The sequence below is a fragment of the Bos taurus genome, chromosome 9, assembly GCF_002263795.3.
Source record: "Bos taurus isolate L1 Dominette 01449 registration number 42190680 breed Hereford chromosome 9, ARS-UCD2.0, whole genome shotgun sequence".
NCBI classification, from domain to species: Eukaryota; Metazoa; Chordata; class Mammalia; order Artiodactyla; family Bovidae; genus Bos; species Bos taurus.
This window is the reverse complement of record NC_037336.1, coordinates 86,749,987-86,764,152: the sequence shown is the minus strand read 5'-3', so window position 1 is coordinate 86,764,152 and position 14,166 is coordinate 86,749,987. Positions and strand designations below refer to the sequence as shown.

Here is a 14,166-nt window from a genome sequence, read left to right as displayed (position 1 = left end):
AAAGAAAAAATAGACATAAAACTGGGACTCTAAAGCCAGTAGACTTGGTAAATTTCACTTTGTGTGAATACCATGCTTGTTACTGTTACTGCCAGGAAGAGTGGAGTTTTGAATTTTGAAATATGTTTAGATCTCTTTCCCAGAGCCCACAGTTAATAATGTAAATTTAGATATTTTAGGGAATCAGCAATGTGGGCTAACTTCATGGTATTTATGATGGAAATGAAATAAAGGAGTTGATTTATATTCTTGTTTATTTATCATTTAGGTGGGAGACCTACCTGATGCAGATATTAAACCTCCAGAAAATGTGCTATTTGTTTGTAAATTGAATCCAGTGACCACAGATGAAGATCTGGAGATAATATTCTCAAGATTTGGGCCAATAAGAAGGTAGTTTTTAGAATTAGTGAAAGATTTAGAGAAACTAGGTATTGGTGGTTTTCTAATGACATTTTTGATGAGTCTGAACTATAGATGAAATTTATACTAGTGAGTTTTACATATGAATATGTTGGATAGTAGGGAAGAAAACACGTGTGTATGCGTATGTGTAGATATGTGTGTGTGTGTGTTATAAATTGAGTGATTTTCTTAGAACACATACATTTCAACTCTAAAACAGGAAGTGAATAAAACAGTGTAAGTGTAGTTCTATAGTATTTTCAAAAACCTTCTTTAATATTTTAAATGTTTATCTCATTTAAATTCTCCCTAGAATTTCCAGCAACTTATTCCAAAATTAATTTTAATCTAAATTTTCTAAAATTTTTCTTTTGGTTAATTTTGCCTGTGTTATTAATGCAAAAGTTTTGAAGCTAGTATTTCTTTGAGAAAGGGAAGTATTTTATAATTGATTAAAAGTATGTTTAGAATTTCCTTTTATTTCATGTTTTTTCTTCTGTGAAGCCATTCTTTATTATTCCTATTGAAAGAAAAATTTTTCTCTACAAGACTACCTGACTTTATTTTTCCACTCACTGATGGTAATCATCTTTATAAAAAATTCTTATGCTGTTACATCTTATTTTTATATTGGATGTTATATACTGATTTCCTGCTAAGGAATATGAGAATTAACCTCTGTTTCTATCCTACCCTGTTCATTCTCCCTGCCTGCTACTTTGGTTATGTCATAACTTTGGTTAAGTCTTTGTTCAATATTTACATTTTAATGTGGACTTAACATATTGCAACAGCTGAACCATGTGCTGTAATGTGATTGCTTTTCCTTTCACAATTTTTTTTTCCTCTCACAATGTTTTATATCCCTGTTTCATATCATGTTTTTAAAACGAGGCTTAAGATATATGAGCAAAAAGGGTTAAACCAATTGCGTTAAATTCCACCTTACTGGCTTTTCACTTGGTTATTAAGATGGATTGGTTCTATGTAATAGTTGTACTTATGGGATTAAATTTGAGCCTTGTTTATATTAAAATTAAAAAAAAAACAAATCATAAGTTTACTAATAACATGCATATATATATGAATGTGTGTGCATTTTTCTGTAGTGACATTAGATAATCTATAATTCATTTGTATTTGACTAAAAATAAATTATGATTTAAAAGAATTTTTAGCAGTAATTTCCCTTTGCTAAAGAAAAATTAAATATTTTTATCTTGTTCTCCAGTGTTTTAGGAATTTAGGATTATAGGCCTGTATAGGGCATACATAGTAGAATCTAGAAAACTTAGTTACTAGACAGGTCAATTATTTTAGAAAATAATTATTATTTAAGATATTTGAAGGAATATAATTCTGTGAATTTAACTTTGCCTTTTAATAATTGGCTTATTTTGTTTTTTACTTTTGAGAAGTAAGAGTGAATGCTCTCTATTTCTTTCTTTTTCCATACTTACTTTCAAGTTGTGAAGTTATCCGGGATTGGAAGACTGGAGAATCCCTGTGTTATGCTTTTATTGAATTTGAAAAAGTAAGTCATAGTATAGCTATCTTAAATTTGTATTTTTTGTTGTTGTTCTATGGTGTTAAAAAGTGCGAAAATGTAGAGAACTTTTTCTGGTCTGTAAGATTAGGAAATTAGTTTGCTTTTTCTTTAGCAACTAAGAAAAATAACTTTAATTATATTTGAATAGAGAGTAAGTTTAATATCTGTTAATGTTAGTATATGTACTTTTACTTATTTTGGGTTCAATATCAACCTGTGTGAATGTATCTAAAACTTTTTTAAAGTTTTAGGTAAAGTCCTTCACATTCTATAAATAAGTTTTCAGTGATATTTAGGTAGATATAATAATTGAGTAGTAGAAAGAAAACTAGTTTGAGTGTTATTATGATCTAGATATTAATTTGAACTCTGTCATTGACCAACTATTTTTTGATATTTGGCAGTTTATTTAGAATTCTTTTTTCTAGGCATTATTTTCCTTATAAATAAAATTTGAGATTTGGATTAGATAGTACTTTCGAGATCTATAATAGGAACGATAGCTTTTATTACTCAAGTAATTTTCTTTAAGCAAGTGTTATGCTCTCATTTAGGTCTCATAACTCTGAGACAGGCACTATCCTCCTTTTCTAAATAAGTAAACTGGGACACAGAGTGGTAACACGACTTGTTTGAAATGGTGCACCTAGTTAATGTCATAGCCTTCTGCTGTTTTATTTTCAAAGAAATAGTTAATAACTCAGTTAACACTCTTTGTTACAAGTATTAACTACCCATATTTGTAAAATTGTTCAGATTGAAAGCATTGTAAATACTCATATATTTAGTGTAATTCTTAAAAAATCATCAAATTTAAATGTGACTTATACAGTGGCTACAAATATTTGTATTCTAGTTCTTCTCTGCACTTTTCTTCATCTGATAAATAAATACCAAAACTGTTACTTACTCTTAGGATTTGAACTTAGATATGTCTGGTGCTGTTCCTACTACTTTGAGCCATTATGCTAGGCTATGTTATTTCTTTTTGTAACTTTGGACTGATGTATGTCCAATAGTAGCTCATCCTAAATTATAATTGTTCCAAAGTATTTGTCACATACCTTCTGTATTTCAGGTAATAGGTACTGCAACAGGCCCTTGGGGTTAAAATGTATACTGGAGGGTTGAGGAACACAGACACATAACAAATTATACCTAGACACTGTGTCAAGTGCACCAGAAGTAATATTTACAAGGTACATTGCTATCAGCAGAAAGGAGATCTCTCTACCTTTAGTTTGCTATGAATGTTTTTTTCTCATAGGGTTGTTATCAGAGTTAATTGAGGTAATAGATGCAAAGCATTTGGTGCATAAGTATTCAAAGTTTAGTTTTAGTAACAAGGAACTTTTTGTATTTTCAGTATTTATTCTGGCTGCAAACATCTTTTCCATAAAGATTTATGCTTGAGTTTTTATAATTACTCTCAGGAAGAAGATTGTGAGAAAGCATTCTTCAAAATGGACAATGTACTTATAGATGACAGAAGAATACATGTGGACTTCAGCCAGTCTGTTGCAAAGGTTAAATGGAAAGGAAAAGGTTTGTTGTTCATCTTTATTTGTTTTTGTTTTGCTTTGCATTCTTGTGTGTGTGTGTGTATCTCCTTTGACAGTGCTATTAATTAGAAATGTTCAGAGATGTAACTCCTGCTGTTTGATTTTATGTAGCTGCTTTCTAGTGTCTAAGGTGGGTAGAGTGGTGTGGGTGTTTGTATTTTAAACTAATGAGGAATATATTTACTACATTTGACTTTTTATAAATCACTTATAATTACCCATTGCAGACATGACATGTTTCCTAAGTAATTATTATGACTTTGGTGGCTTGATTCCTCTAGATGCAAAACTTTCTTTTGGCCACACCGTGCAGTGTGCAGGATCTTAGTTCCCTGACCAGGGATCGATCCTGTGCCCTCTGCAGTGCAAACAAGGTCTTAGTCACTGTACTGCCAAGGAAGTCCATGATGCAAAGGCTTAATTCTTCCTTCTAAAGTTTGTTTGCTTTAGTTGTTATATATATATAGCTCAGATGGTAAAGAATCTGCCTGCAATGCAGGAGACCCGGGTTTGGTCCCTGGGTTGGGAAGATCCCCTGGAGAAGGAAATGGCAATCCACTCCAGTATTCGTGCCTGTAGAATCCCATGGACAGAGGAGCCTGGTGGGCTACAGTCCATGGGGTCACAGAGAGTCGGACACAACTACGTGACTAACACACACACACACACACACACACACACACACACACACATACACACACACGGTACAAAATTGAAAAGATCAATGAAAAGGAGGTAGAACAAAGTTTCTTCCACTCCTGCCCTCACCCACCCAATTTCCCTTACCAGAGGTAACCACAGCTACCTGTTTCTTTTGTAACCTTCCACATATATTCTTTGAATATATCTAATTATACATATTTATATATATATATGCTGCTGCTAAGTCGCTTCAGTCATGTCCAACTCTGTGCGACCCCATGGACTGCAGCCTACCAGGCTTCTCCATCCATGGGATTCTGCAGGCAAGAACACTGGAGAGGGTTACTATTTCCTTCTCCAATGCATGAAAGTGGAAAGTGAAAGTGAAGTCACTCAGTCGTGTCTGACTCTTAGCGACCCCATGGACTACAGCCTACCAGGCTCCTCCATCCATGGGATTTTCCAGGCAAGAGTACTGGAGTGGGGTGCCATTGCCTTCTCCATATATATATACATGTAAAAAAAAGAAAGCATAACTGTTAGTCACTCAGTCATGTCTGACTCTTTGCTACCCCATGGACCATAGCCTGCCAGGCTCCTCTGTCCATGGAATTCTCCAGGCAGGAATACTGGATGGGTAGCCATTCTTGCCTGGAGAATCCCAGGGACAGAGAAGCCTGTAAGCTGCCGTCTGTGGGGTTGCGCAGAGTTGGACACGACTGAAGCAACTTAGCAGCAGCAACAGCATAAGCCATTCCTTTCTCCAGGGGATCTTCCGACCCAGGGATTGAATCTGGGTCTCCTGCATTGCAGGCAGATTATTTACCGTCTGAGCCACTTATTTGATGTTTAGGATTTCATTTCATGTTTTCCCATTTATATAAAATATATTATATATGTGTGTATGTATATATATATAATTGTCTCCTTTAAAAAAGAAACACACACATATGTATGTTTTCTCCTTTAGTAAAGGAAAACAAATGGCTGCATGCTATACATTAGTGTTTCTGTACCTTGCATTTTTCATTTAACAATATATCTAAGAGATAGTTTGTATCAGTATATAAAGGAACAGTTTATTCTTTTCAGTGGCTGTGTAGTATTTGATTGAATTGTGTATCATAATTTATTGAACCAGTCCTGTTAAAGCACAGTCAAGTTTCTAATCTTTTGTTCTTCTGTGTACTATGTGCTATTCCTATACATACTGACATTCCCCACAAATGCATATATATGTCAAATAAATTCCTCCTAGTAGTAGCATACAAAACTTAGGTAGAATCTGTGTATACTGAAATAATATGGGTTTTTGATTACTGATGCAGTGTGTTTAAAAGATTTCACTTTGGAAATTATTCACTATGTAATGCTAAATTTTACTAGGAATTCTAGGATTATTTTCTTTTTCTGTATAACACTCCATTTCTCATGGTTCTTATGAATGTTTTCCCCCACCCACATGTGATAATTGCAGCTTTGTGGTCAAAAGAATCAAATAATTGTGGTCAAAAGAATCAAATAAGTACATTCAGGAAACATAGACAAACACTGACCTAATGCATTATGGTTCTGGTCCCGAAGTACTGCCAAGTAGCTCTTCTGTGGAGCTGGTTTCCTGGAAAGCTAATTTAATTTTGTCATTTGGGATACATATGAAACAAATATAATTCTTCATTACAGAGAGGGAACTTGAAGCAGAATCTTGTGAAGTGATTTACCTAGGGTCAGGTTTACCCAGATTTAAACCAGTCCTGAATCTAAATTTCTCTCTCAATTTTCTTTTCTTCCTAACCCATCTACCCACTTTAGAAATAATACTGCCTTCCTAAGTAGGTTCAGTGTAGTTTATTTACAGTAAAATGTCATAGGAGACATGCTTCAGTTTCTTGTGTGCTGTCATAAACATGTAATTTGTTGTTAATCTCAGTTCATGTTGAGATAATTTTATGTATTATGTTTTCACATTTAAAAAATTGAGTGGTATCCTATGCCCTGGGCTTCCCAGGTGGCTTAGTGGTAAAGAATATGCCTACCATTGCAGGAGCTGCAGGAGACTTGGGTTTGATCCCTGCGTCAGGAAGATCCCCTGGAGGAGGAAATGGCAACCCACTCCAGTATTCTTGCCTGGAGAATCCCATGGACAGAGGAGCCTGGCCGAGTACAGTCCATGGGGTCACAAAGAGTTGGATATGACTGAGCGACTGAGCACACATCCTCTGTACCATTCACGGTGCTAAGTACTTTTACATAATAGCCTATGTGGTGATTCCAACAGCTCTGTGAAATGTTAATATTATTTTCAGTTCCTAAGTGAAGAGCATTTCAGAGAATTGAAGTTTCTTACCTACAACTTCTCACTGGAGTCAGAATTTGAATCCAGAATTTCTAACTTTAATCTGTTGCTCCAACTGTACTTCATCCATGGTGAGACTCCTAATGGCAAGCACATGGCAGATGCCTTTTCAGTGATGAAACCATGCCTATTTGGTACAGTTACCAGTATTTTAACTCTTTATGGTTGTTTGTTTCACATTTATATGAAACATTGTCTACTGGCTATTTCTGTTTCCAGAGCCTGAAATTGCCAAATAGGTTAATCTTGTCTTTGATGCTTACCCCTCTTTTTACTGTTTTTCTCTTTTGTTTAAATACCCTAGTGACAGTCAAGGAGTATATAGGTTTCTCAGTCAAAACACTTGCGTACCTCAAGTTGGCTTTATTTGCGCATGCAATCTTGGACCCTTCTGTAGCAGGCCTTCCCCTCTGGAAACATTTCCTCACAGTGGTTGAGGGGGTGGGTCAGGCAGGTTAGTCAGCAGGTCTAGGACATAGACAGGAGCTCGATCCGCATCTGATAGAGACTAGGTTTGAGAGTAGAGAGGCTACATGGAATGCTCTCTGCTTTCATGCCCTGCTGCGGTAGGCCAGTTAACAATCCTGTTTTTCTGAAGAAAGTGTTAATTTCATTTTTGGCCCTTGGAAACAGTAAAGGTGCTCTTAAGAATTTCAGGGCAGAAACAGTTTATCTTTGGTGCTCTCTTCAACCCTTTCCTCTCACATCTCTTTAGTGAAAATCTGTACATTTCCTGCTGTCCCCTATTTGTTTGGTGCTCTGTTGAGATTTTGAGCACCGTCTCTTGACAAATTAGAGATCTTTAAACTCTCACTTCTTCTAAACATATAAGTCTCTCAGATCTCAGGTACAAGTCCTAAGCCCTCAATTTCCTTTGGGCCTAATGTTCTCATAGACTTAATGGCTCTACTTAAACCCTGCATTATTTTCCAGTGGTTGTATTCTTTGTGTAATTTGGGATTTGAAAATTTGGTGTTGTAATATTCATATATATCATTAGGGGGCAGCATATCACTACCTAACTAAATGGATTTCTGATTTCAGTTAAAATAATGGTGAAGAATGAATTACCTTGGTTCTTTTGTTTTCTTCTCAGCCTTTTATATCCTCTGATATATGTGCTTAGTTGCTCAGTTGTGTCCAACTGTCTGCGACCCATGGACTGTAGCCCACCAGGCTCCTCTGTCCATGGGATTCTCTAGGCAAGAATACTGGAGTGGGAAGCCATTCCCTTCTCCAGAGGATATTCCCAACCCAGGGGTCGAACCCTGGGTCTCCTGCATTGCAGGCGGATACTTTACCATCTGACCACCAGGGAAGCCCCCCCACCCCCGCCTTGATATATATGCCACTTATAAAATAGTTCTTATGTATACCTCTTATAATTGTTATTCTTGATTAATCAGGTGATTTTTCTAAGCTCTTTTTTCTTTTTTAAATAGGTGGGAAATACACCAAGAGTGATTTCAAGGAGTATGAAAAAGAACAGGATAAACCATCTAATTTGGTTCTGAAAGATAAAGTAAAGCCCAAACAGGAGTATCCTTCACAAGAACTAGTTGGTCCGTATGTGTTGACCTTCTACTCTGGAGAGTACAATGTGATACTATCTTATGAAAAGACGATAGAAAACATGGCACCTGAATCCAGATGCTCTGTGATGAAATCAGTTTCTCTCTTTTCACCATTTTATATATGTATACTTTGTTTTTCAATATATTCTTTGTTGTGGGGAGAAAGTTAGGGTTGAGAAATTTTAAGCCTAATTCTTTTACCTCCCTACACTTAGGTTAAGGTTACCACTTATTTTCAGAAGATCTGCAGGTAAGGGTTGTATTTTATATATATAATCTTAATGTTTTAAATTTCTCACAGAAATTTATTATAGCTAAGCTAAACCCTTTGTAGTGGTGGTGTTTAGTCACTAAGTCATGTCCGACTCTCTGTGACCCCGTGGACCGCAGTGTGCCAGGCTTCCCTGTCCCTCTTTCTGCAGGATACACTGTCAGTGTAGCAACACATATTTATTGCACTCCTACTGTGTGCAAGAGTTGACCTCTATAGGATTAAAAAGAAATCCAGAGACTTGACTCTTTATAGATTTGTCCAAGTTTTAGGTTGAGACAAGTAAGAAGCAATGAAACATACTTTTCATATGATGTCATTTTAATTTGTTCATTGATACTCTCATTATAAACCTATCACTCCACACGTGGTTATTTCTTTTGCAGTTCTTTCTGGTGAGTGGTTTCTTTGTTTCCTAGTTTCTATTGGTGTTTTAGGGATACTCTTTCCCCATACTGTGTAAACATTTTTTTCCCCAAGAATTCATCAAGGAAAGATGAATATCAGGTTGACCTGTTGTGTATTTATAATTTTTTATTGTATTGGCTGCCTGCAGTGCCGTCCAGAGTCGGACACGACTGAAGCGACTTAGCAGCAGCAGCAGCAGTACACAAAGCATTGTAAGGTGTTAGAGCTGGATAATGTCTGGAGTGTACTGACATAATCAGCACGAGAGAAGCTTTCATGTGCAAACAAACCAGACAGTAAACTAAGATTGGTCTGAAAAGATGAACATTTGAGGGCATGTGATTGAAATCTTAGAATCATAAAAGGTATGGATAGATACACCTGAGGTTTATTCACCAAATCTTCGAAATTAAATTGAGGCAAATCACTAGAAACTGCAGCTGAAAGAGGGGTGTGTGTAGGACAAATGAAAAGGAGTGTAAAGTAGAAGGAGCATATTCTGCTCATGGGTGTTCAGGCTGAGAAGGAAGGCTAGCTAGTATAAGAGTGTTTTACATTCAAGGTGATAGATTGCTAAGAGTTAAGAAAGAAACTAGGCATGTTTAAGAATCAGTACCTAGCCCAGTGCTGTCTAACGAGACTTCTGCAGTGATGGAAATGTGCTGTATCTCCCCTGTCCAGTGTGGCTACTAACTACATGTGGTTAGCGAGCGTCTGAAGTGGAATGAGGAACAGGATTTTATAGCTTGTTTGATTTTCATTAATCTGAATTTAAGCCACTTCCCATAGCAAGTATTGAACAGTGTTGCTTTAACCCTTTGAAGCTGATACAGAAGATAGGCATGTCCTGGTGCAAACCACGTGTTCAGAGACAGAATATTGAACAAGAGAAAGGAATTCATGAATCTGACCTAGTGGAATGATCTTTATGTTCTTGGTAATTGATAGGTTTCATTTTAGCAAGACATTTATTGTCTCAGGTATAGTAATAGAGGAACAGAACGTATGTTTTCATATATATTTTCACATATATTACTTTATTACTATGGGGAACAAGGGGGATTCTGAAGATTATCTAAATACTGATAGTCAGAAAGACATGGGATGTACTTTATAGATCATGAGAGAGAAATTACTATAAAACTATTAATAAGATTCAAAAATAGAGGTAGAAGAGGGAACTAGACCTTGGGAAGTAATTGGAGAAAAGAGGTCAGGGGGATCACGAAGTAGGATTTTGGAGAGATTTGACATCTTCTAAGAGTCTTGATGGTAGTAGTGAGTAGAAGATAGTGGATGAGCTAGGAAAGAAGAGAATGAGTGTCTTAGTATTACAAGTAATTAGCCAATACTTATTTGGTTGTTACATGCCCAGAGAAGTTTAGCTATGAAACGTGCCCCCTGCCCACGTGGACCTTGTGTTGTATATTGGAGTTGGGGGGAAGAACAGACATTAAATAATCACCATTAATTAAATATGTCTAGAATGTTGCAAAGAAGTACATCTGTGGGATAGTTCAGTTCAGTTTAGTTCAGTCGCTCAGTCGCGTCTGACTCTCAGGGTCTTTTCCAGTGAGTCAGCTCTTCACATCAGGTGGCCAAAGTATTGAAGTTTTAGCTTCAACATCAGTCCTTCCAATGAACACACAGGACTGATCTCCTTTAGGATGGACTGGTTGGATCTCCTTGCAGTCCAAGGGACTCTCAAGAGTCTTCTCCAACACCACAGTTCAAAAGCATCAATTCTTCGGCGCTCAGCTTTCTTTATAGTCCAACTCTCACATCCATACATGACTACTGGAAAAACCATAGCCTTGACTAGACAGACCTTTGTTGACAAAGTAATGTCTCTGCTTTTTAATATTCTGTCTAGGTTGGTCATAGCTTTCCTTCCAAGGAGTAAACGTCTTTTAATTTCATGGCTGCAGTCACCATCTACAGTGATTTTGGAGCCCCCCAAAATAAAGTCAACCAGTCCATCCTAAAGGAGGTCAGTCCTGGGTGTTCATTGGAAGGACTGATGTTGAAGCTGAAACTCCAATACTTTGGCCACCTGATGCAAAGAGCTGACTCATTGGAAAAGACCCTGATGCTGGGAAAGATTGAGGGCAGGAGAAGAAGGGGATGACAGAGGATGAGATGGTTGGATGGCATCACCAACTCAATGGACATGGGTTTGGGTGGACTCCGGGAGTTGGTGATGGACAGGGAGGCCTGGTGTGCTGCAGTTCATGGGGTCACAAAGAGTTGGACATGACTGAGTGACTGAACTGAACTGAACTGAACTGAAAAATAAAGTCAGCCCCTATTTCCACTGTTTCCCCATCTATTTGCCATGAAATGATGGAACCAGATGCCATGATCTTAGTTTTCTAAACATTGAGCTTTAAGCCAACTTTTTCACTCTGCTCTTTCACTTTTATCAAGAGGCTCTTTAGTTCTTCTTCACTTTCTGCCATATGGGTGGCGTCGTTTGCATATCTGAGGTTATTGATATTTTTCCCAGCAATCTTGATTCCAGCATGTGCTTCTTCCAGCCCAGTGTTTCTCATGAGGTATGGGACTTATAATAGAGGTGAGGGGTCAGAGGATCCTCAAATGATACTGTAAGTAGTGACATTAAAGCTACAACAAATATGGGGAGATGAGGGCTGAGGTGGGGTACTGTTTTCTTTAACTCTGGTCCATTATTTAAGGAATACAGTTTACATCTTCCCCCAGGACAGTCCAAGTATAATCATACACATACACGCAGAATTGAAAGACAAGTTTATAGAATACTATTTTTATTAGATTCCATGTACTCTGTTTTCTGGTCTATGTTATTTTAAAATGCTGGCTTTCAGTGACCCACTAAATGGATTTTATACCCTGTTGAGTAGCAATTAGAAATACTCAGGAACTCTGATGCACTTGGAACAGAGCAGCATGTGTAGAGCAAACACTGAGGTGAAATCATAGGCAAGGGCTATTGGATTTGTATTCGGAAAAGGAGACTATCCTTAAGGTACCGTGGAAACACTGTTACACGGACTAAAGGAAGAAAGAAGTTGGAGATAGTGGGGTAATGATAGAATGGTACAGGCTGGTTAGCTGTCGCCAGCCGTCTTGTGAGAAGCCAGAGGGTGCAGTGTTTTCCTACTCCCTGAGGGAGCATAGAGCTGTGGCCTGGTGAAAAGAGACGTGAAACTCCAGTCCTAAGGGAAGTGTGTTTGCTTTTACTCTAGTCCTACACGCCACTAAAATAGTTCTGTGTTTTGGGCTTCCTCCTAATCTTTTTTTGAAAACCACTATTCTAGTCTTGCCTGTTTTAGGGTTTAAGATTATTGTTAGAGAGGTCTTAATAGTTTTACATTTTTTCTCATTCTCAGATATTGTAGTTTATTAAACACATTTATAAATTAAAGCATACATTATTATAATTTTTATAATATATTTATGTGAAATTAAGAAAGATTCACTCATAGTTCTACCATTTAGGCAAATGATACGTTTTATTTTTCCTTGTTCCTTTCAAATCTTGATCTTTTACGAAGTTTCATAGTTATATACAATTTTTGCTTCAGGCTGTTTTAACTTATAATTTTTTATAGACACCGTGCCAGGTCATTTAACAGCATTCATTTGTCGTTGTTAATAACTCCCTTTATAATTCCACGTTGCAGTGCTCTGATGTGTTTATGTGTACCTTTATTACTAGGCGGCTTATTCTCAGTTTCTGTTATTTAAGATAGATCCTGTTATGTATGCAGTCGGGCCTCTGCATCTGCAGGTTCTGCATCCGTGGGTCTCCAACTGCAGATGGAAAATATTCAGTAAAAATATACCAGAAAGTCCCCAAAAGCAAAACTTCCATTTGCTGTGGAGGCAGCTAGTTATTTATGTAGCATTTACATTGTATTTACATCTATTTACATCACATTTACATTGCGGTAGGTTTTATAAGTAATCTAGAGATGATTTGGAGTGTAAGGGAGCATGTGTGTAGGTTATAGGCAAACACTATGCTTTTTATATAAGGGCCGTGAACATCTGTGGCGTTTGGTCTCCTTAGGAGGTCCTGGAACCAACCCCGGTGGACAGTGAGGGACAGCTGTGCCGTTATTCACTTAACTTACTGTCACTTCAGTTTTTTATGAATTCATATTTGAATTTCAACATGATAACTGTTGATATGCCTTGCTAAATTTTCTCCTATAGGACTGAAATTACACTCGAAGAGTCACGTGAGTGTATTTTCATCTTACATAGCTTCTCTGGCATTGAGGTTTATAATGTCTTAATATTTTCAAGTTAAATATGTGCTTCATTTTCTAAGTTTAAATGTTTTCATTATTGACAAATAGGTTTCCTTGTTTTTTCAATGCTACTTATATTTTTCATTTATGAAATCAATTTTTCCCCTGTATTTTTTGCCCACTTACCCATTATAAACTGTTTATTTGAAACAAGAGTTCTTTCCATTTTTCCTGCCTGTGTAATGAAGTAAAATATGAATTAGTTTTGTTTTAGAAATATATTCTATGCTCTGAGATGCTTTTTGCTTTAAAAAGTTGTCTTTAGCCTCATGGCCTCCTTTGTTGACCAGATTCTCATGTTTTGATGTATTATCTGTGTCAGTTCTCACATTTGTCCTTAACTAGTTGCTCCAGTGCCAAATACGAACTTGTACTAGATGAGCAGGCAGAAGACTCAAAGGCAGGTCACTCACACACAAGTAAAAAGCACAAGAAGAAGACCCGCCACTGCTCTGAAGAAAAAGAAGATGAGGACTACATGCCAATCAAAAATACCAATCAGGTACGTACTGTTATTCAGACTCAGCTGTAGAGAAAGACATACGTCTTAATGATGTAATTTAGGAATAAAGGTATGCTTCTGAACAGGGATGGATGCGTTCTTAATTCTTAAGATGTAGAACGGTTTTACTCGGGTAATGAAACTTTAATTTCAAGAATATATATAACAGATTATAAAAGATTGTTTTCAGAATAACTTAACATGTCATATAGTTCCACATTGTGAAGCAAGAATGATTTTCATCCCTATTAACACTTACTCATTCCCATCAAAAACAAGTGTGGTTATTGTAAAAAAAAAAAAAAATCCTTCTAATTTATCATGTTAATTTATTACCAGGTGTTATGTACAGCACTTATAGCTCTTGAGGTTTTAGAACCTGAAAAAAACATTTATGCCCTCCCATATGGTATATATGAAATAAAAGCCACATTAAATAGTTAGCTTGATCATCCCCAAAGCTTTCCTAAACAGTAAATTTTCTAAGACAATGATAATAAAAATTCCCCAAAGAAAGTAAATTATAAAGAGAAGAAATCATTTCCAACCTGCAGTTTGGCTCTGAGTTAATTGAAAAGCAGATTACATTACAATCCCTT

The 14,166-nt window shown here is 36.6% G+C and overlaps 1 protein-coding gene across 2 annotated transcripts in view; it reads left to right on the top strand.

Annotated features, from left to right (window-relative positions):
* Positions 1-14,166, top strand: part of PPIL4 (peptidylprolyl isomerase like 4) — a 40,743-nt gene that overhangs the window by 18,168 nt on the left and 8,409 nt on the right. For both annotated transcript variants that reach the window (XM_059889782.1, NM_001206087.2), the window contains exons 8-12: positions 269-393; positions 1,873-1,939; positions 3,388-3,499; positions 7,957-8,053; positions 13,420-13,567. In XM_059889782.1, the coding sequence (XP_059745765.1) occupies positions 269-393; positions 1,873-1,939; positions 3,388-3,499; positions 7,957-8,053; positions 13,420-13,567 (549 nt within the window). The remainder of the gene's footprint in view (positions 1-268; positions 394-1,872; positions 1,940-3,387; positions 3,500-7,956; positions 8,054-13,419; positions 13,568-14,166) is intronic.